We start from the raw sequence: 21,331 nt of genomic DNA on the forward strand, positions 1-21,331 counted from the left end.
GTGTGAGACGTTTCTTTAAGTCCTCATTGTAGTACATTGTAGTACACGTAATTGTATATGATCAGTGAAAAAGGTAACGTATTATTTTGTAAATTGTTTTCAGTATCGCTGTAGAAATAACTTTTCGCTTCAGGAGGGCAATTATTCAGATCCACAAGATCTTTTTCAAGATCGTATCTTCTGTAATTTCGAGATGAACGAAGCCTAGGAGATCGTAAAACTGGACGAAATAACAATACAAAGTAATTTTTCACAAACGTGAATTTAAAATATATTTATTTCAATTTTCATGTATACAAGTATTACCACCCTGCAAGTACCATTTACATATTTACTCCAATGGCACGGTGCTGTAATGCTTATAAACTTTGTAAATCATATGCATTTCACATTCTGAAAAGTCATTCCGGAAGTCAGACTTGTGACATTGAATTGTTGATATGTTGAAAATGAGTGCACTAGCCTGCAACATGGTAAAGTACTTTTCAAGCCAATACGTTGTTCTCTTTGTAGCTATTTTGGAGATTTGTAATTGGAAAGTTCATTAACATAAGTGTGATCTTTTTTATATAAGTTCTAACTTGCGCATTATTCGGTCCATAAAAAATTTGTATAACGTTGCAAGTGGTAAGGGATACGCTCTGAAGAAATTCAATAAGACTGTGAGATTTTAGCAACATGCGTGCGAGGGGATCAACAAATAACCGATTGAGATATCATGTTTCATAATTTATAGATACATATAATGTTTCGTGATCAGAGTTTCAGATTTACATACGACGCATCAGTGACTTTCTGCAGTGAAACAGCGCCATTTAAATGACCAGGTCACGTATTTAGAATTTTCTTTTTCGATCAATTATAATTTATACTCACTACTGGCGTAACCGTGTCACTTTGAAATATTTTACTGGGTTGAATATAGAAATGTGAAATATGAAAAAGATGAGCTCATCATCTAAAACAGAAACATTTTAATATTCTCAAGTGCGGAACTGAATGTTAGTGTTAATAGAGTATAAACATATTGAATTACCATCGAGAAACCTTCGTAACACGGAGTGAATAAACCAGCTAAATCATACTGTAATTCATCCTTGGTTCTCATTAACAAGAATAATAATAATTTCTGCGACTTTGGTGGTATACAGTACCACAACGAATTGTATCTATTTGATAGAATTGCTGTTTAATAATTTATGCAGAAATCGTTCTAGTTATGTATGATTTTACGTTCCTCTCTTAACTAACTATAAATCGAAATTATAAATGAATATTTTGTACATTTTTCTTATCCTTTTCCGATGTTGCATGACATGCAAATTTACTCTTCTCGCAGTATTTTCTAAAAATTTCAGCTAAGCATTTCAAGCTTCTGATGTGAAACGAATCGTTTTAATGTTACGTTGCCCAAACGGAAAATTCAATAAATTATAACGTCTGTGCAACTGTGCCTTCCAGATTGGCGTAGCAATTTACTCCTGACAAGTTATTTTATTTATTTAACAAGTAAATAACTTTGACAAGTTATTTTACTATTATAACTATCGCGCGAATTCAGTCAAATTTATTATAACGTCGATGAAAGAAATATTTCTTGAGTAAAAAGCTGGACTCACGTGTCGTAATACACCTGAATACTGCTGTCCTTCACACCCTGCCCGACATAGTTATTTAAGGACATGATTATAAGATACAGTAGTACCAGACTGATAGAAAAAATAAGGTTTTCCATGTCTCTCATATTGTTAGTTGCTAGAAGAAGCTTTCGCACGCACGCATACACACACAAAACTGTATTATTATGTTTCATTCGACAAAAGCATAGAGGCTCACCATGAATAATTCTTGGAATCTTCTTATTCACTTCTAATAATGCTTACACGGTTCAAAGCGACAGCGAATGAGGCGATAGATAATATGACAGCCAGTAAATACGAGATTGTGAACTCCTTCGATAGATATTGAACCATTCTTCGTTCATGAATTTGCAACGTTCAGAGGAGTTGGCCATCGATAGACGCGATATGCATAAAACACGTGATAATGTTATAAGGAATTTCATACCATTGTTACCGATGTATCCGTAAGAAGATACCAACTCAATAGCACGCCGGTGTACTTCCAGAAATGGTTCTAGCTCTATTGACTTTGAAATAACAGGATTTAGCACTTTGTTAACTGCATTCTCAATTCGGTAACTGAAAAAAATAACGATTCATCAATATTGTTAAAAGGTTATTGCTGAAGGATTATAAGTTTCTATTAGTTTGGTCACTGATGTGCTTGTAGCATGTGCTGTTAGAATCGAAGACGCTTCAGGAGAATAGTAAGTTTAATTTAACTCAATTTAATTTAATAGTGATTAGTAATTTAAATCAAATTGTAATTTACATTAAATAGTAATTAGTGATTTAAATCAAATAGTAATTTAAATTAAATAGTAATTAGTAATTTAAATCAAATAGTAATTAGTATAATTAAAATTAAATAGTAATTAGTAACTTAAATTCAACAGGAACTAGTAATTTAATTTAATAAGTCATTTAAATTCAATAGTAACTAGTACTTTAATTTAATAAGTAATTTAAATTCAATAGTAACTAGTAATTTTGATTTAATAAGTCATTTAATTCAATAGTAATAACCGGACAAAGCTTGGTGTAATTATAGACCATTGGATCACAATAAAATTTTTTTATAAGAAATAGCAAAATATTCTTCTCGACTAACTTCTTTCTGATTCTATTCAAAATCGAAATTGCCATAAAATTATACGAAATGTCACATAAAGAATGAATCAATGAATTTTGGAAGAAATTGTTTCACAAATACCTGGCGATCTCAAACAGTCCACAAAAATAGGCGGTGAATACAGCGAGTGACGATTCCGTACCTGCCACCGATAAGAAACTCATCACGGTTACTATTACGACGTGAAAACTGATCAAATCAGTTTTTTGGCCTTGCTCGCTCACGAAGAATCCATACATTCGTAAATAACCCACTTGGTATTTCGAATGAAGCAATGTAGAGACCATTAATGGTGTAATTGAGAAGACCGCCGACCCACAACTTATGACTAGAATTCGAAATGAGATCTTTTAGTCCGGTCCTTACATAAAATGTTTTCATTAACCGATTTCTGGAGAATGTAACACTATAACAAGGTTGAATCGAACATATAGAGACACTTGTACCATTTGTGAGATTAATTGAACGTGAGATCAACATTGAGATCATTTGAACGTTCAATAGTTGACGATATCAGATTCATAATATTTATATTGTAGAAATTACAAAATCAGATATTGTATTGCTACTTTTATCATATTTATTATCATATATTATTATATTATTATATAATATAATTATATATATAATATATATTATATTATATATAATATTATATATATTATATATTATATATAATATATAATATATATAATAATATATAATATACTATTATATTATTATTTATTATCATATATTTTTATTGCTACTTTTATCATTATCTTTACCTATATACATGAAGATTAATCTTCTCCCCTTTACCATGTGTCTCCTGAACATATCCAGTTCGACAGGATTTTTAAGTATGCTGAGGTTCTCTTCGTAATTTCGATACACAGTTTTTATCTAAAGCCACGTGGAAGCACAACATTATAATTATGAAAGTTGACAAAAAAAGAAAGGAACCGACGTGTTTTAGAACTTACCGTTGGAAAGTTGATCACAAAGCTAAGGTATCGTAAAAGACACAAGAATATCAGAACGCTATACGATAACGCGGTAGTTATATTGTACGACGTTAGTTCTACCGATCTTATCATTGACAGCTAAAAAATATTTCACGTGTATTTAGTATCGTAATTTAGTGGGCACGTTTAGGACGAGGAGGAGTGTTAGGCTTAGGAGACCGTAGTTTTAAGACTTTGTATTAAAAAGAGAAACGTTGGCGAAGGCCGGGTCAGATGAAAAAAAACCCTTGGCGACGGAGAGCCGGCGGATGCGATTGTCACGTTTTTAGAAAAGGCAGGCATTGTGTCGAAGGTGCGTGTTTGGAGTAGATAGAGAGTGTTCAAGAGTTGTCGAGTGAGGAGCGTTGCAAGTTGTAAAATTAAGTGAAGTAGTTGTAATCCTAGTTGTAGGTACGGTACGCGATATTTCCTGTCTTCATCACGTTTAGTCCTTTCCTAATCGATACAGATTCAATATTGTTTAAATATTGGACAATTTCTACATGTATTTAGTAATTTAAAATCTTTTTATACTGTAAATTCTCCCTAATTCGCGCTCAAATTGTACGCAAACATGTGCAATTTGGGAAAACGAGCCGCATGGCACGAATAATCGTATCTCCCCTTCTCAAATTGTCCATTTTTGTGCAGAAATTTGCTGTAGTATTTTTTGTGACAGCATTCGAACAGTTCGGTCCCTCGAATAATTACACAAATCGAACATCTGCATGAAATTGCCTGATATTTGCTGGCCAAGAAATGTTAACTTGCTTCGTATGTTTCAGTTCTAATAAATGGAACAACATACTTTTCGTTTATTCTTCAGGGGGCTACGCTTTCATAAACGCATTTCCGATGAAACTGGCCGCCTTTTTGTAAAAGAAATATCGGTAAAAAGATATGGTAAAATCTTGATCACCTGAATCCCTATAACCGAGAGATTGAGCAGGGTATAAGTGATTCTCCCGATCGTTGCTATCACAGATTTGTCGTATGGCCAAAGTCCGGTACAAGATAACAGCACGCTATAGGAACTGAAGTTCTTCCGTATCATGTCCATTGTGATCGATGTTGAAGAACGTCTGCGCGAAGTCTTCGCGTAAGCGTTCGATTTCACCTCGGCTTCATATATTTCATTTATGCCGCCTCCTTTGCCGTTTACAAATTTAATTCAAAATGATCACATTCATGCCACATTATAAGCTCTCTCTCTCTCTCTCTCTCTCTCTCCCGAAATCGATCGATCTCTGCAAGCCACTGGAGGAAACGTTTAACGTTAAAAATGTATAACTCGTTCTGTTTCGGTGTTTGTTCTTTTCTTGTTTGCTCCCCCCAGGGAAAGAATAATATTTCTTTCCCTTGGCGAGAGAGATCGTTCAAATATTGTTCGAATATAAAGTCTCCCCACGAGAATTATTCTTTACCGTGTACAACCGTCAGTGCAAGACAAGATTCCTTGCACTATTGAATGAAAATTATCGAGACTTCCGTATCGAAGTCATCCGAGCTGTTGCTGCAATGCTGAAGCAGCTGTACGATTTGAACTGTTAAAAGCTTAAATTATCTTTGAAAAGTTGCTGTTGGAATATTTAGTGACGAGTGTGACGGATGCAGTGTCCTACGGACTGACTGTTATGCATACAATTGGTATGATAGAAGAGCGTTCGACAGAAGAGACGAGGACATGTAAGTGCGAGGGTTCGTTGTAAGTTCTTTTATTGTTTTCATACATTTTACTTACATCACTAGCTGCTCTGCCAGCAATTTTTACTTTACTGTCTATGCTCTGCGACCAAGCTGTTGTGGATCGCACGCACCGTGGAAGCAATAATTGCTATACGAGCCGTTTATTTTGAAAGTGGCATAAGTCACTTTACCGTAATGAAAAGTGGTGATTTTTTAATGTTTATACGAAATTATATAAATAATTATATAAATCATTTCAGGGTATATAATATATAATTTATTTATATAAGTAATTACAATTAATTATGTAAATAATTTCGTATCAACATTAAAAAATCTCCACTTTTCAGTATAAACTGAGAAAAATATCAGTATCTGAGATAACAAATACAAGTAAATCTTCTCGAAAGTTGGCATCCATATTTTTAAACGTGTTAAAACGCAAACCCTTAAATATATCGACTTAAAAAACAAAGTGATCTATGCCACTTTCAAAATAAACGGCTCATATATGGTCATCTGGCAGCTATCACGACACGGGGTAATATTCTTTACGTTCTATTACGTTCAATAACAAGCGGAATCGTATTATAAATCCTTTATTATATCAAATCTACGATCATTTTACATGCTGACCGTTTGCGTGTGTTTGAGATCATAATGGCTGAATACTAACAAAATGTTGCGGTTTGTTATTACGATGCATTTCATTCGGTGTTATGTACACATAATTTGTTTCCGTTCGAAATTGGGCGAAAGTTAGGAATCGTATGCGACGAAATAAGTTACGATCAATTTGGAGGACGTCTGCTGACCGATCTGAAACGAAGAGAAAAAAACGTTTTAATTTTCTAGTGTGCATGACACCTTGTGTGTAACCTTGACATATCAAGGTTATGTCAAGGACATATCAAGGTTATGTCAAGGACATATCAAGGTTATGTCAAGGACATGTCAAGGTTATTTCAAGGTTATTTCAAGGACATATCAAGGTTATGTCAAGGACATATCAAGGTTATGTCAAGGTTATGTCAAGGACATATCAAGGTTATATCAAGGACATATCAAGGTTATGTCAAGGACATATCAAGGTTATATCAAGGACATATCAAGATTATTTCAAGGACATATCAAGGTTATGTCAAGGACATATCAAGGTTATGTCAAGGTTATGTCAAGGTCAACATATGAAATTTTTAAGCAAGGTTTACAGTGAAGATTAACAAAGTACGTAAATGATATTTTAATTTAAGTAATTCTGTGTCCGAGCATAGTTCAACGCAAAGCAAAGATTCACAAAGCAAAGCCGCAGATTGCATTTTCGCAAAGGAAAAAGTTACTTCAAATGACCTCATCTACCCCTCATTTTCGGCTGCTAAAATTATTGTGGAACACCCTGTATACTATATACTATATACTACATACTATATACTATATATATAGTATACTATATATACTATATACTATACTATAAACAAAATATGTACTATTAGAATTACGTATAACGTAACGATGATTTCTTGTGGCAGAAAGAGACTTTCAAATGGACATACCAAGTATTCAAAATTTCCTGTAATTCTGATCCTCTATAATTACTACTGTCGGACCCAACATTTTTCAATATTTTACTGGATCGAATAAAGAACAGTGAAATACGAAAAAGATGAGCTCATCATCTGAAACAAAAGCTTCTTGAATTTGAATCTGAAAATCGCGGCTGTTAACTGTTTACCTATCGGTAGCTTATCAATTGGATTCTTAATGATTACGTAACGTTAGAATGGAGCTTGCAATAAATCTTGTTGAAATAAGTAATCTTGAAAGAAATTTGTAGATTCTTTTATCGATGATACATTGCCGGTTCACGTTGAAAATCATTATTGTTATTAAATGTTATATTATAAATATTCTAAATTAAATTATATTAAATTATATTATAAATTTTGTTATAAATCGTTGTACAACTACCGGTAGGTAATGTGTTAACGTATAATTGCAGTGTATTACCATTGAGAAACCTTCGTAGCATGGAACAAATAAACCAGCCAGATTAAATTGTACTTCTGACACACTTTTCATCAAAACGAACAATAACATTTTTTGCGACTTCGGTGGCATACAGTACCACAACGTATTGTATCTGTTTTATTGAACACCGACATTTTATTAATTGATTGTTATGTATGTTTCAACACTGATCTTAATCTAAACCAGAGCTGAGTAAAATAGCATTTCAAATGGCAAATAATAAATAAATATTTTATTTTGAATCATTCGCGTGCTTGTGAAAATAACATATTTTGTTTGTTCGAAAGAATGTACTTTTGAAAATAAAATATTTTATTCGTAATAAGAAATTTTTAAGATAACATTTCAAATTGTAGTTTATTTGAGTAACACTGAAAATATTTGCACCACTGTTCCGAACATTTTATCTATTTGATTTATAATTTGATTTTACCAAATCACAGCGTAAAATTTATTTCGGTCATTTAAAACGAACGAATTACTTTCCCTCTGCATTATAAACGTATTAAAAAAGACAATTAATTTCATTCGTTTTACGTTTTATGTTATTGAAATAAAAGTTATTTTATTTTACGTTTTAGATTATCAAGATGAAATATTTATTTTCATGATTTACACATTATCGAAATCAAATATTTTATCTACTGAAATTTTATGTCCTGCTCGAAGTGCTATTTTATTTGAATTGTGAAACATCGATTATTTAAAATAATAGTATTTAAAATATTTTCTCTATAAATATTACCCAGCTCTGATCTAAACGAACTCTTGACTAAAAAAGATTCGCTTATGATCGCGCATAACGCTTCAATTTACCACCCCATCAATTTGGTGTTATTCTCGCCACCGATCGATGCAGAAACATTTGCTCAATAAAAATACGAACTCACGTTTGATTGAAGAAATCAATACTAGTGGTAATCAGTTTCTGACCACTGTAATTATTTAGGAACATGATTATAATGTGCGATGCAACGAGGTTCCAAGAAAACGCCAAGTTTTCCACGTCGTCGAGCTGTTTGGTGGCTAAGAGAAACTGGCACATGCAAAAGAACAGTTTTACGTTACACTTCCATCGACAGGCAGAAATTAGCACGTCGCAATTAACTATCGTATCCTTCTTACTCACTTCTATCAGGTAGCGGAAAAAGCTCGTGCGAATTTAAAGTATAAATTTCAATTTATTCTAATATTACCGTTTCGCAAGAATCTATAAATTTATGCAGGGTGTCCCAGAAATGTCTTGCAATCCGGAAATGAGGGATTCCTGAGGTCATTCGAAGTAACTTTTGCCTTAGCTAAAATGCAATCCGCCGCTTTGTTTAGGAGTTATTAACGAAAAACACTGACCAATGAGAGATCGCGTACGGCTGACGCCACGCCCTCGCGGCCACTGCCACTGCGTCAGGCGGCCAACGCGACGCGGCATTGACCACAAGGGCGGAGCGCCAGCCGAGCTCGTCTCTTATTGGCCACTGATCGCTAAACAATTTATTGCCTTCCTTAAATTGTTTCAGGTATTTTTATCATTCCAGAATTGTAAATTAATCTCTAGACTTATTTTCGTATGATTAGATGATGAGATGATTTACTGATATTTACTTTATTTTATTTTATAAAAAAATTAGAATTTAACAATGAATTAAAGCTATTCTTTTTTTAGTTTAGGGTGTCTGCGACATACACGGGTGTAATAACATTTGTTATTGATGCACGAAAAATTCATCCAAAACATTGTTTTTCGTATCGTTCGCATCTTTTGCAATATTTTAGTGCGTTTCTTTACTCCGAGCCCGTACAGTGGCCCAGTGTTCGTACACCGTTAAAAACACCTCAAAAAAATTTTTTTTTAAATGATAGAAATACCAAGCAGAATAACCAATCAGTATAATCTTGATTTACTGGTCCAGAATGCATACTTTACGCAGAGAAAGTGCAAATACTTTTATACGTATATTTATAATATTTTTTATAATGTGTATAATATATAATATTTTTAATAATAAATAATAATAATAATTATATATTATTATTTAATAATAAATAAATAAATAATAATATATAATATTTTTATTTTTAATATTTTAGTACGCTCGAATTGCGGACTAGTAAAAAGGATTGGAATACCACACGAACTCTTTCCGATACGTAATAATCATGCTTACACGGTATAAATTGACGGCGAACGAGACGACAACCGTTACGATCGCTACTAAATACGAGAGCATCATGTTTTTCGTGAGAATCGCTGCCAGCCTTCGTTCAGGAATTTATAATATTTCAGCGTGTGGACCATCGACAGACGCAGAGCAAATAAGATACGTAATCAAAATACATATAATGAAATATATACCACTGTTACTGATATATGTATCTGAATGTAGATACCAACTCAAGAGCCCGTTGATGCACTTCGATGGCTGATTGTATGTCTATTAGCTCCAACGTAACCGAGTTCACCATCTTGTTCACTGCACCTCGTATTCGGTAACTGAAACAAAGAACAATATACAGGGTGACCCGAAATTATTGTACGAGCGGCAAATGAGGGGTTCCCGAGGTCATTTGAAGTAACAGTTTCCTTGGCGAAAATGCAACTCGCGGCCTCGTTTACGTGTTATTAATTAGTAAATCATTAACTGGATATCTTTGACATACTTTGGACCATATTTATTCATTATACGTAGCAAGTAACTTATTTACATTCTTAACTACGCATGAAATGTTAAAGACAACGTCAAAGAAGGTATGTACATGTGTCGTTCGAAAGAAAATATCAGTGGAATTATGCTATTCGGGCTATGCTTTTGACTGACATTCGGAGAAGAGATGTCTCTATTTGGCGACATTTGAGTCGTTTATTTTGAAAGTGGCATAAGTCATTAACTCGATGTTTTTGAAAAAGTGACTTATGCCACTTTCAAAATAAACGGCTCATTTGCAGAGATGATGTCTCTGTTTGACGACATTTGGAGAAGAGACGCCTCGATTCGACGACATTCGGAGGACAGATGCCACGATTCGACGGTCACGTACCTAGTACAGTGAATTCTCCCCAATTTTTCCTCAGATTGCATACAAAAATGGACAATTTGGGAAGAGGAGTGATGATTATTCGAGTTGTCGATTGTCAATAATTATAAAAATCCTCTTCCCAAATTCTCCATTTTTGTCTGCAAAGAAGATTAGGAAGAATTTACTGTAATTCCGTTTTCCACAAATGGCTGAAGTCAAAGTGGTAATATAGACATTGATCACATCGATTTATTCTCTGAATATCATGGTCTCGTATAGTCCAAACGAAGGGAACAAATAGTGAACGAAAAAAATCGAAAAAATTGACTCAATCGTACCTGGCAATGTCGAACAGTCCACAGAAATAGGCGCTGAAAACAGCGAGTGACGATTCCGTACCTGCTAACGTAATCTGACCCATCACACTCACTAGCACCAGGTGAACACACACCCTGTCGATTTGCTGACCCCCCTCGGTATAAAAAAATCCGAACATGTGCAGATAATGAAGTTGAAGTTTCGAGCGCAGCAGCGTAGGCAGTAGTATGGACACAGTCACGTAGGCTGCTACTAAGCATGACATCACTGGAATTCGAAATATTGCCATTTTAGTGTTGTTCTCACGCAAGAACGATTGCTATTATTCGACCTTATTACGTATAATTTAACAGTGACCAATGAGAGGCGAGATCAGCAGGCGCGAGGCGGTCCAGCCAATGAGGCCGGTTCCGCTGATTGGCTCAGCCGCCTCGCGCCAGCCAAGCTCGTCTCTCATTGGTCGCTGTTAAATTATATATAATAAGGTCAAATAATGGTAATTGTTCTTGCGTAATAGCTCGTAAACAAAGCCGCGGATTGCATTTTCGCTGAGGAAAAAGTTATTTCAGATGACATCAGGAATCACCCCTTTCCGGCTGTTAATATATATATAATATAATATAATATAATATAATATAATATAATATAATATAATATAATATAATATAATATAATATAATATAATATAATATAATATAATATAATATAATATAATATAATATAATATAATATAATATAATATAATATAATATAATATAATATAATATAATATAATATAATATAATATAATATAATATAATATAATATAATATAATATAATATAATATAATATAATATAATATAATATAATATAATATAATATAATATAATATAATATAATATAATATAATATATATATAATATAATATATGCCCATATTTTTGTCAAGTTTCTCCAATCTTGAGAATCGTTTACAATATTGAAAACGTAAAACTGTTCTAAACTGAAGCGTAGAATGCCCATAAAAACTTTTCATTTGATGAAATCAATTCGTAAATATGGCTAGCGAAAAACAAAATGGTGTACAAAAATTGGCGACTTTCTTGTGTATTCTGTGTTAAGTAATATCGTGCAATAATATCAACGACGATGCAACAATTGCAGTCTCGTTCACTGCCCTCCCCTGTCATTAAACACCGAATACATAAAATCTAGCTATCGATTATACTGTGACACATAGTTCCTTGTTTCAAAATTATTCCACTTTTTAAAATAATATAAATAATAAAGAAAGAAATAAATTGATTAAGACAACGTGACGTAACAAAAACCAATGTATTGCGAATATCTTTACCTACGTACGCCTGTATTATTCGTCTTGCCTCTGCCATATGTTTCAGTAACATGTCCACTTCGACAGAATTTTCTAACGTCTTGCAGTCTCTTTCAACATTTTCGAACACCGATCTGATCTAAAAAAAACAGCGTTACAATTACAGAACTTTCTCGTTCGATGGATGTATTTAACAGTTACATCGATGATTTCACATTCGGTAAAACAAAGAAAGTGGTTCAACTTACTACTGGGAAGTTGACCACGAAACCAACGTATCGTAGGAAATACAGTAATAATGGGAAGGTATACGATAACAATGTAATTATATTGGACAGCGACAATTCTACCAATTTTAGCGTTGATATCTGAAAAAACATTTTATTCGCTTTCTATGGTTATAGACATAGTTCGTAGCTGCGGACACCGTATGTTTCAGAAAACATTTTTTATTACCAAAACTATTGATAGTTGAGATTATAATTATATATTATATAATTATTGATAGCTGATTTATAATTATATATTATATAATTATTGATAGCTGATTTATATAATTATATATTATATAATTATTGATAGCTGAGAATATAATAAAGTCAGGTACCAAAAAGATAGCACCAATTGCACGTATTTAGTTTTCAGATGTAAACTAAATATTAAAGAACACTGCTAAATGTATATTCGATTGTTTAAATACACGTGTTATCATTTTGTTTTACTAATTTTATGATCAACATGAAAACGTTTCTTCACAACGTTCACAAACAATTAAATATCTGGAGTAATTAATTAAAACGAAAAATAATTAAACGATGCATAGAACTTTACATTTTCAATGAAAAAAAACCTATAAAAGTCGTCTATTCGTGATCGAAAAATATTAGCAAAATATTATGAGTGATCAACGAGTTGTCATCGTACATTTCCTAAACATTTTATACCAGGGGTGTCAAACTCGCGGCCCGAGATGAACATTTTTGCGGCCCAGTCAATATATCCGACGCAAAGTAAAAATAAAATAGAAATAGTCTCGGCCAATAAAATTTCTCCCGAAATAGGAAAGATAGTATCAGAGAAGAGATGTCATGTATCAGGACGTAAACAACAATAATAATATATATATAATATATTATATAATAATTATATAATAATAAAATATATATTATATATAACAATATAATATTACAATGTACTAGGCAAAATAAAAATATTTGTTTCTATGAACATTGATTTTGTTTTTGCGGCCCACCCAAAGTTAAGCATTGTTTATTTGGCCCAAGTTAGCTTTTGAGTTTGACACCCCTGTTTTATACAGTTTAAGTCACATTGTCACTTCTAATTTATGCACCGGACCCTAACTATTGTACAATAAATGTGTTATTACTTCTATCGATATAAAAACGTCTAATCTTTTGTGACAGATAATCTTCTTCACCTGGATCACTATGCAGAGGAGAGTAAGCAGAGATAGAACCACCCGTTGAAGCTTGCCTATCAGAGACTCGTCGTAGGGCCACAGCCCTGCCAGACTCAGTATCGAATAATAAGTACTATAGTTCTTTCGAAACACGTCCATCTCGGCCGAGACTAAAGACCATACAAGCGGACAATTTACGACAATATCTGACTACACCTCGGCAACATATTTTATTAATGTGCTACTTCCGTTTACTTATATATATATACCACTTACGTGCTTCCGCTCGAAATCGATCGATTTGATCAGTATAATTCAGAAACAATTTGAATAAATTGTGGAATATCTTTTCTTTATTTTTCCTTCTTTTCGCTATATTTCTTTTACAATAGCAGAAACATCAGCAAGGTATAAATGCCTCGATGACATTCCAGAGGTGTCGAGCGAGTCAGATCTTTTTCCCAACATTATTGCCACCTATGTTTCTTGTAAAATTGTGCGCGTGCCAGTCCTCCCGCAGTAGCGGTACCAAAAGGGTTACGATGTTCAGTGCGCATGATAATCGAGCAACTAGACCCGGACCGATTATTAAGCAAAAATCTACGTTGTTCGTCAACGATTCCACGACCAGGAGCCACAAGCGTCGCTACTTGGAACAATTACGTTGAGTAAGTGATCTGTTCATTATTGTATTATTATTATTACTGTATTATTATTGCCGCATTGTGCCAAAGAGTAATGTTTCTCACAGCATTTTCACGTTCACATTTAATACAGCAGTCCTGTCATACATTCGCAGCTGTCTTGCAGATGCCATATTTTAGTTGTACTTATAATTTGTTGCATATATCATTTGTTTAATTAGCAGCAGGGTTGAAGACGTCTCACGCGTTCGAGGTGAGCGTCGATACTTGAAATCTTTGTTCGTTTGTATTTCAAGGTGCGTTCAGTGACAAATTTGTTTGTAGAATATCATTCGCTGGAATATTACAGTTAATTTATTAAACATTTGTGTGCACTTTCATTGATCGCTGGACGCATTTTTCGCGCGATCTTGTACTAACAGCACTTACTACTATCAAAAGATGCTGGAATTGTGTAGAACTTGATTCAGTTTTATGAATTAATACAACATTTGTGTAATTATGTAGATATTATTTGATATTATTGTATTTATTTATATAATATAATACAATATTATTATAATATTATTATATTATTATTATTATTATTATTATTATATTATTATTTGTATAATAATATCGTAGATATTATTTCTTATCAAACTTGAAAAGTGATTTTTGTTAAAATCTATTGGCTAGGCCAAACTGTTAGGACCAACGAGGTACATCTAATCTTCTGATTTACTTTATCTTATTACTTCATCTTATATTTTCGTTTTCCTGTAAGCAATGAAAATCTGAAACGATTATTTTCCAAAAAACGGTCGAACCATTTATCTAACTTATGATTCAGTAATCTTATTTATGTGACATTTTTAAATATATTCGAATAACTTTACTTTAAGATTTGATGGGAAGAGAAATAGTATAAATAAATAAATAATGAACGAAGTATTGGGAATCGCACGACACTGGATAGGACAACACAGCACAGAATGTTTTCTCAGAAGTGTGTATTTCTCATACATCGAGTGGACATAATAATCGTGGTACAGAAAACTTATGTTACTTATCTGTTGTAATTTTTTACTACGTTCGTATTGAAACCCTGCAGAAAGTCGCGATTACACCGACGACGTTCTATTCTGCGCATATTGCGGAATCCTCGTCATTTCATATTGCGTTTTGTATGCCCGATAACAATAACTGAATACGAAAGAGATCCGAAATATTAACACCTTATGCTCGGCCGAATAACGTGGGTGCGAATTGTGCGTAAAACGAGCTAGTTTTGTTTATCGTGTGACTACATATGTTCTACAACTAAAGTAAAAAGAGGAATGTGTAACGGAAGAATTTGCAGATGAAAGATTAATCTTCAGATCATTTTCGTACATACCTGAATAATGAAAAAATTAAAATGTTAATAATGCTCGAATGATTAGTATACCTACAGAGTAATATATAAATTGAAAGCTTATTGATAAGCGTTCTCGGAAATAGCCTATCAACATGGCTCGCTGGCATAAAGTGTTAACATTTATCCCTTAATCCCAATGCCGTGATACCTGCAATAAATGTTGGATATTTTATGTAATTAACTTATTTATTTCCGGGAGAAATTATTGTCTATTCTTTCATAGTCTTTGTATGCAATGCTATTTTTCTATAACTAATTGTGAGATTTAAAAGACTGCTTTTTTTCTCAATTCTTATGCTGAGGGCTTACACTGATTCTTCACTACGCTGAGGGCTTCAGTACTCTTAATAAGTATGTAGGGTGTCCCAAAATGATGATACTTCCGGGAAATGAGGAGTTCCTGAGGTGATTTGAAGCAACTCTTTCCTTAGCGAAAATGCAATCCGCGGCGTTGTTGTCGAGTTATTAACGGAGTAACACTGACCAATGAGAGGTCGCGTACGGCTGACGCCCCGCCCTCGTGAATACTGCCGCTGCATCAGACGGCCGTCGCGACATGGCATTGGCCGAAAGGGCGGAACGCTGACCGCGCTCGCTCTACGATTGGTCGACGTTTTTCGTTAATAACTCGTAAACAAAGCCGCGGATTGCATTTGCGTTAAGGAAGAAGTTACTTCGAATGACCTAAGGAACCCCTTATTTCCTGCAAGTATCATAATTTTGGGACATCCTGTATACGCATATTTTCGGCGACTGAGTAACAAACGTATCGGTGAGCAAATATTATCAGCAAAATTCGGTGTCGATAACATGGTGTCATCGGAACGATTGTCAACGCGTAATGAGTTTTAGTGAAGTAAGTTTAAGAGTCCAAACTAGAGGAGAGGAATCATGCTGTACAAATTTTCTATGACCCTAACACAAGCAACAATAATCATTCTTCATTTAAGAACTGTTCTTCCGGTATAAGTTGCATCAATTCGAATGTTCCTACCATTCTCCGTGCACTAATGTGTCAAACAATGAAGATAACGTTCATTCTGTTTACTTGAAAATTCTTTTGAGCGGGTTTTGACATGCTCTAGAGGATTTTCTTGAAACAGACTGAATGCTGTTCGACGTAACGTTTTGTTGCACATTGTTGCAACATTGGAATATATGACATTGTAAATTGACCTGACAGCAACACTGGTAAGTAAAAGAGCTGCACGCTATATGTATTTAAATTTATATACATGCAGAAGTCAGACTTGTAACTTTTAATTGATGATATCTTGGAAATTATTTTATTAGCCTGCAACATGGTAAAGAACTTTTCAAACCAACACGTTGTTCTCTTTGTAGCTATTTTGGAGATTTGTAATTGGAAAGTTCATTAACGCAAGTGTGATCTTTTTTTATGTAAGTTCTAACTTGCGCATTATTCGGTCCATAAAAAATTTGTATAACGTTGCAAGTGGTAAGGGATACGCTCTGAAGAAATTCAATAAGACTGTGAGATTTTAGCAACATGCGTGCGAGGGGATCAACAAATAACCGATTGAGATATCATGTTTCATAATTTATAGATACATATAATGTTTCGTGATCAGAGTTTCAGATTTACATACGACGCATCAGTGACTTTCTGCAGTGAAACAGCGCCATTTAAATGACCAGGTCACGTATTTAGATTTTTCTTTTTCGATCAATTATAATTTATACTCACTACTGGCGTAACCGTGTCACTTTGAAATATTTTACTGGGTTGAATATAGAAATGTGAAATATGAAAAAGATGAGCTCATCATCTAAAACAGAAACATTTTAATATTCTCAAGCTTGGAACGGAATGTTAGTGTTAATAGGGTATAAACATCTTGAATTACCATCGAGAAACCTTCGTAACACGGAGTGAATAAACCAGCCAAATCATACTGTATTTCATTCTTACTTCTCAGCAGTAAGAATAACAATAATTTCTGCGACTTTGGTGGTATACAGTACCACAACGAATTGCATCTGTTTGATAGAATTGCTGTTTAATAATTTATGCAGAAATCGTTCTAGTTATGTATGATTTTACGTTCCTCTCTTAACTAACTATAAATCGAAGTTATAAATGAATATTTTGTACATTTTTTTTATCCTTTCCCGATGTTGCATGACATGCAAATTTACTCTTCTCGCAGTATTTTCTAAAAATTTCAGCTAAGCATTTCAAGCTTCTGATGTGAAACGAATCGTTTTAATGTTACGTTGCCCAAACGGAAAATTCAATAAATTATAACGTCTGTGCAACTGTGCCTTCCAGATTGGCGTAGCAATTTACTCCTGACAAGTTATTTTATTTATTTAACAAGTAAATAACTTTGACAAGTTATTTTACTATTATAACTATCGCGCGAATTCAGTCAAATTTATTATAACGTCGATGAAAGAAATATTTCTTCAGTAAAAAGCTGGACTCACGTGTCGTAATACACCTGAATACTGCTGTCCTTCACACCCTGCCCGATATAATTATTTAAGAACAGGATTATAAAATGTAGGAGATTCAGTCCCACAGTGAATATAAGATTTTCAACGTCTCTCGAATTATTGCTTGCTAGAAGGAGCTGTCGCAACAAATTGTTTTGCTACGTTACGTTCAACGAAGGCACGAATAACTTCTTGAATTCGTCTTACTCACTTCTAATAATGCTTACACGGTATAAATTGATAGCGAACGAGGCGACAACAGTTATGACAGCTAATAAATACGAGACCGCCAGTTCCTGCGTCAGGTTTTTAACCATCCTTCGGTCACAAATTAATAATATTCCAGTGCGTTGATCATCAATAGACGCAATATATACATAAAACATATGGTTAAATTATAATTAAATATATGCTATTGTTACTGACGTAACTGCATGAAGATACCAACTCCATAGCTCGCCGGTGTACTTCCACGGTTGATCGTATGTCTAGAGACTTTGAAATAACAGAATTTATCACGTTGTTAACTTCATTCTGAATTCGGTAACTGAAAAAATAACGATACAGTAAATTCTGACCAATTATCTCTCAGCTTGTCGACAAAAATGAACAATTTAGGAAGGCTCGAATGATCGTACCTGTTCTTTTTAAATTGTCTATTTTTGTGTACGAGCTGAGGAATAATTTGGGAGAATTTACTGTATATCAACATTGCTAAAATTATTGTAAAACATACATATTTCTATTAATTTAACCAGTAACATACTTTTACGTTCTACACATTGGCATGGTATGGATAAAGGAATGGGAATTGCGGAAGCTTCTAGGAAATAGTAAATTAAATTAGTAATATTGTAATTTTTAACAATTCTAAAGGATCACATTTACGTATAATAAAATATTATCAAAATATGATTGGTATTATCACCAAATATTACCAAAATATTACCAAAATATTGATTATCTATGTGCAATTTGTTTAAACAAATTAGATTCATAATAAATCTATTAAAAATTATTATTATAGAGCAGGAACAGAAACGTTTAACCGTTTAGCTGCGTCGATCAATTTTTAAGATCAATTTTGTATGCGTTTTATCGATCACACTGGGAGCAATTTCTTTCGGCAAGTTGTTCTAGAATTATTCTAAAATGTGCGAAATTTCTGAACATGTTTCACAAGCATTTTAACCTAAATCGTGAGACAAGTATTTCTGTTGCAACATGTAAAATTGCCATTTCTCAATGACGTGTATGTACGTCGTCCACAGCTAAGAGGTTAAAAGGTAGTCTGTAGGGCTCCAAATTATCGTAGAACTTTTTTCATTAAAATTAGAATAAAATATTATAAAACATCATTTAGATAAACGAACGAAACCAATTGTAATGGAGAAATAAAAACATGTCAATCGTATTCAATGAATGGGGTACAAGAAAAATCCTGCTAGCATCACAGACTGGTATGTAAATCAATGTGAAATTTTGGTACGTATATCAATGTAAATTTTGGAAAAAATTGTTTCACAAGTACCTGGCGACTTCAAACAGTCCACAAAAATAGGCGGTATAAACAGCGAGTGTTGATTCCGTACCTGCAATCGATAAGTATCCCATCGTGCTTACTAATAGGAGTTGCATGCTGACCAAATCAGTTTTTCGGCCTTGCTCGTTGAAGTAGAATCCATACATTCGTAGGTAATGCAGTTGATATTTCGAATGCAGTATTGTGGGGACCAGTAGTGTTACTAATGAAAAGACTACTAATCCACACGATATCCCTGGAATTCGAAATGATATTTTAGCTTAGTTTTTACGCAACATAAATCCATTAATCGATTTATAAGCGAAATTTGAGCGATTCGTCACACCACTTTTTAATATCATATTTTATTTTAGAATACTTACAATATTAATATTTTTAATTTTAATATTTTTTATAATATATATATATATATATATTATAATTATAATTTAATTTTCTATCTAAGATACGCTGCATCTTTATTGCCACTCTTACTTCTACCTTTACCTATGTATGCGAGGACTAATCGTCTCCCCTTCTCCATGTGTCTTCTCAGCATATCCTGTTCGACAGGATCTTTAAATGTGTTGAAGTCGTTTTCATAATTTCCGTACACGGATCTTAGCTAAAGCCAAGTGAAAAAACAACGTTATAATTATGAATGTTCTGCTCGACAGATATATTAGTTACATTGATGTTTGTTTCATTCGATGCGACAAAAAAAAACGTGAACGGAAGTGTTCGCGAACTTACTACTCCAAATTTGGCAATAAAACCGAGATATCGCAGAAGAGATACTAAGATCGGGGCGACAAGCGATAACGATGTAATTACTTTGACTGGCGAATTATCTACCTTCGTTACCGAATAAATCTGAAAAATAGTTTTAAATCTAATATTATATCTAATATATCTAGTATACATATATACATATATACATATATCTAGTATATATGATCTAGTATATCTAGTATAAATAAATGATTTCTTAATCATTTATTAATATTTTGGTTTATTTAATCGTCTCACAAGTCTTCCCTATAGCATAGTAATATCATAGTAATCACTAATGTCATAATAATATAGAATATGACACTATTCTTCAAATTTCAATACAATTTACACTTCAAATGCAAATATGCAACTAAGATGTGTTGAAGTTGGAGAGAATGGTATAAAACGCACAGGACTCCAGCAGTAAAAAGTATAAACTTAAGTACAGGCTTAATACCCTGAGAACAGTGCGTGTAACTCTAAATAAATTTTCTACAATTGAATTCTGCAGAATCTCTAATATGGTACGTTCTCAACGAACCCTAATCAGATAAATACTTTATATTGCATTGCTACTTTGCTTTTGTTGCTGCAGACGCTACACTTTTATAAATGCGTTATTACTTCCATTCGAATGCAGTCCACTTTTTTTGTAAAAAATGTATTCCTCCACTCGTAAAATCTTCATTACCTGAATCCCTATAAGCGAGACGCTAAGCACGGTATAAACTGTTCTCAGAATCACTGCAGATAGACTTTTGTCATAGGGCCAGAGACCAGTAATATTTAACAGGGTACTATAGGTACTGTAATTCGTTCGAAGCACTTCCATTTCATCCGATGTTAAAGAACGTCTGCGGGAAAACTTTGCGTAAGCGTTCGATTTCACCTCGGTTTCATATATTTTATTTATGTTGCTTCCTTTCCATTTACAAATTTAATGCAACGTGAACACATTTATGTCACATTACAAGTTCTCATCCGAAATCGATCGATCTCTGTAAGCCTCTGGA

General features: G+C 33.4%; 3 protein-coding genes across 16 annotated transcripts; all 3 read right to left on the minus strand.

The window, feature by feature from the left end:
* Nucleotides 1-246: 246 nt before the first annotated feature.
* On the minus strand, nt 247-4,800 carry LOC143259658 (uncharacterized). The gene is made up of 9 exons (XM_076522913.1): nt 4,660-4,800; nt 3,720-3,839; nt 3,522-3,639; nt 2,836-3,082; nt 2,103-2,201; nt 1,884-1,974; nt 1,620-1,765; nt 1,037-1,169; nt 247-958 (listed from the first exon to the last, which is right to left on the minus strand). Exons 1-9 carry the CDS (start codon nt 4,798-4,800, stop codon nt 908-910), a joined length of 1,146 nt encoding a protein of 381 aa, XP_076379028.1. The 3' UTR covers nt 247-907.
* A 1,209-nt stretch (nt 4,801-6,009) lies between these two features.
* LOC143259586 (uncharacterized) lies at nt 6,010-13,690 on the minus strand. 10 transcript variants are annotated; one of them, XM_076522600.1, is made up of 10 exons: nt 13,538-13,690; nt 12,348-12,467; nt 12,121-12,238; nt 10,808-11,054; nt 9,847-9,945; nt 9,620-9,710; nt 8,345-8,490; nt 7,434-7,566; nt 6,980-7,102; nt 6,010-6,245 (listed from the first exon to the last, which is right to left on the minus strand). In XM_076522600.1, the coding sequence occupies exons 1-9, from the start codon at nt 13,676-13,678 to the stop codon at nt 7,052-7,054; spliced, it is 1,146 nt and encodes a 381-aa protein (XP_076378715.1). In that variant the 5' UTR covers nt 13,679-13,690; the 3' UTR covers nt 6,010-6,245; nt 6,980-7,051. The 10 variants fall into 10 exon arrangements, with proteins under 10 accessions (XP_076378715.1, XP_076378717.1, XP_076378720.1 ...); XM_076522602.1 differs by lacking the exons at nt 6,980-7,102; nt 7,434-7,566; XM_076522605.1 differs by lacking the exons at nt 6,980-7,102; nt 7,434-7,566 and having other exon boundaries at nt 9,843-9,945.
* Nucleotides 13,691-15,138: 1,448 nt separating this feature from the next.
* LOC117218887 (uncharacterized) lies at nt 15,139-21,284 on the minus strand. Of its 5 annotated transcripts, none has more exons than XR_013033596.1 (11): nt 21,010-21,276; nt 20,298-20,417; nt 20,052-20,169; nt 19,615-19,800; nt 18,661-18,736; nt 18,471-18,569; nt 18,250-18,340; nt 18,014-18,180; nt 17,431-17,563; nt 17,173-17,352; nt 15,139-15,710 (listed from the first exon to the last, which is right to left on the minus strand). XR_013033596.1 is itself a non-coding variant. In XM_076522596.1 (11 exons), exons 1-10 carry the CDS (start codon nt 21,148-21,150, stop codon nt 17,302-17,304), a joined length of 1,182 nt encoding a protein of 393 aa, XP_076378711.1. In that variant the 5' UTR covers nt 21,151-21,268; the 3' UTR covers nt 15,139-15,710; nt 17,271-17,301. The 5 variants fall into 5 exon arrangements, 3 of the variants coding, with proteins under 3 accessions (XP_076378711.1, XP_076378713.1, XP_076378712.1); XM_076522596.1 differs by having other exon boundaries at nt 17,271-17,352; nt 21,010-21,268; XM_076522598.1 differs by having other exon boundaries at nt 17,271-17,352; nt 18,014-18,159; nt 21,010-21,252.
* Nucleotides 21,285-21,331: the final 47 nt, after the last annotated feature.

This window comes from Megalopta genalis, chromosome 6 (assembly GCF_051020955.1).
Source record: "Megalopta genalis isolate 19385.01 chromosome 6, iyMegGena1_principal, whole genome shotgun sequence".
Taxonomy (NCBI): domain Eukaryota; kingdom Metazoa; phylum Arthropoda; class Insecta; order Hymenoptera; family Halictidae; genus Megalopta; species Megalopta genalis.

Excerpts from the sequence above, each read along its gene's own strand:
- LOC143259586 (XM_076522599.1), bottom strand. The coding sequence starts at position 13,678 with ATGGACGTGTTTCGAAAGAACTATAGTACTTATTATTCGATACTGAGT. Across the intron at positions 12,468-13,537 it reads TCCTCTGCATAGTGATCCAG|ATATCAACGCTAAAATTGGT; the intron begins GTGAAGAAGATT and ends ATGTTTTTTCAG. Across the intron at positions 11,055-12,120 it reads AATAATACAGGCGTACGTAG|TGATGTCATGCTTAGTAGCA; the intron begins GTAAAGATATTC and ends TTCGAATTCCAG.
- LOC143259658 (XM_076522913.1), bottom strand. The coding sequence starts at position 4,800 with ATGGACATGATACGGAAGAACTTCAGTTCCTATAGCGTGCTGTTATCT. Across the intron at positions 1,975-2,102 it reads GTACACCGGCGTGCTATTGA|AATGGTTCAATATCTATCGA; the intron begins GTTGGTATCTTC and ends TCATGAACGAAG. Across the intron at positions 959-1,036 it reads GTTACGAAGGTTTCTCGATG|ATGATGAGCTCATCTTTTTC; the intron begins GTAATTCAATAT and ends TTTCTGTTTTAG.
- LOC117218887 (XM_076522596.1), bottom strand. The coding sequence starts at position 21,150 with ATGGAAGTGCTTCGAACGAATTACAGTACCTATAGTACCCTGTTAAAT. Across the intron at positions 20,170-20,297 it reads TTATTGCCAAATTTGGAGTA|CTAAGATCCGTGTACGGAAA; the intron begins GTAAGTTCGCGA and ends ACTTGGCTTTAG. Across the intron at positions 17,353-17,430 it reads GTTACGAAGGTTTCTCGATG|ATGATGAGCTCATCTTTTTC; the intron begins GTAATTCAAGAT and ends TTTCTGTTTTAG.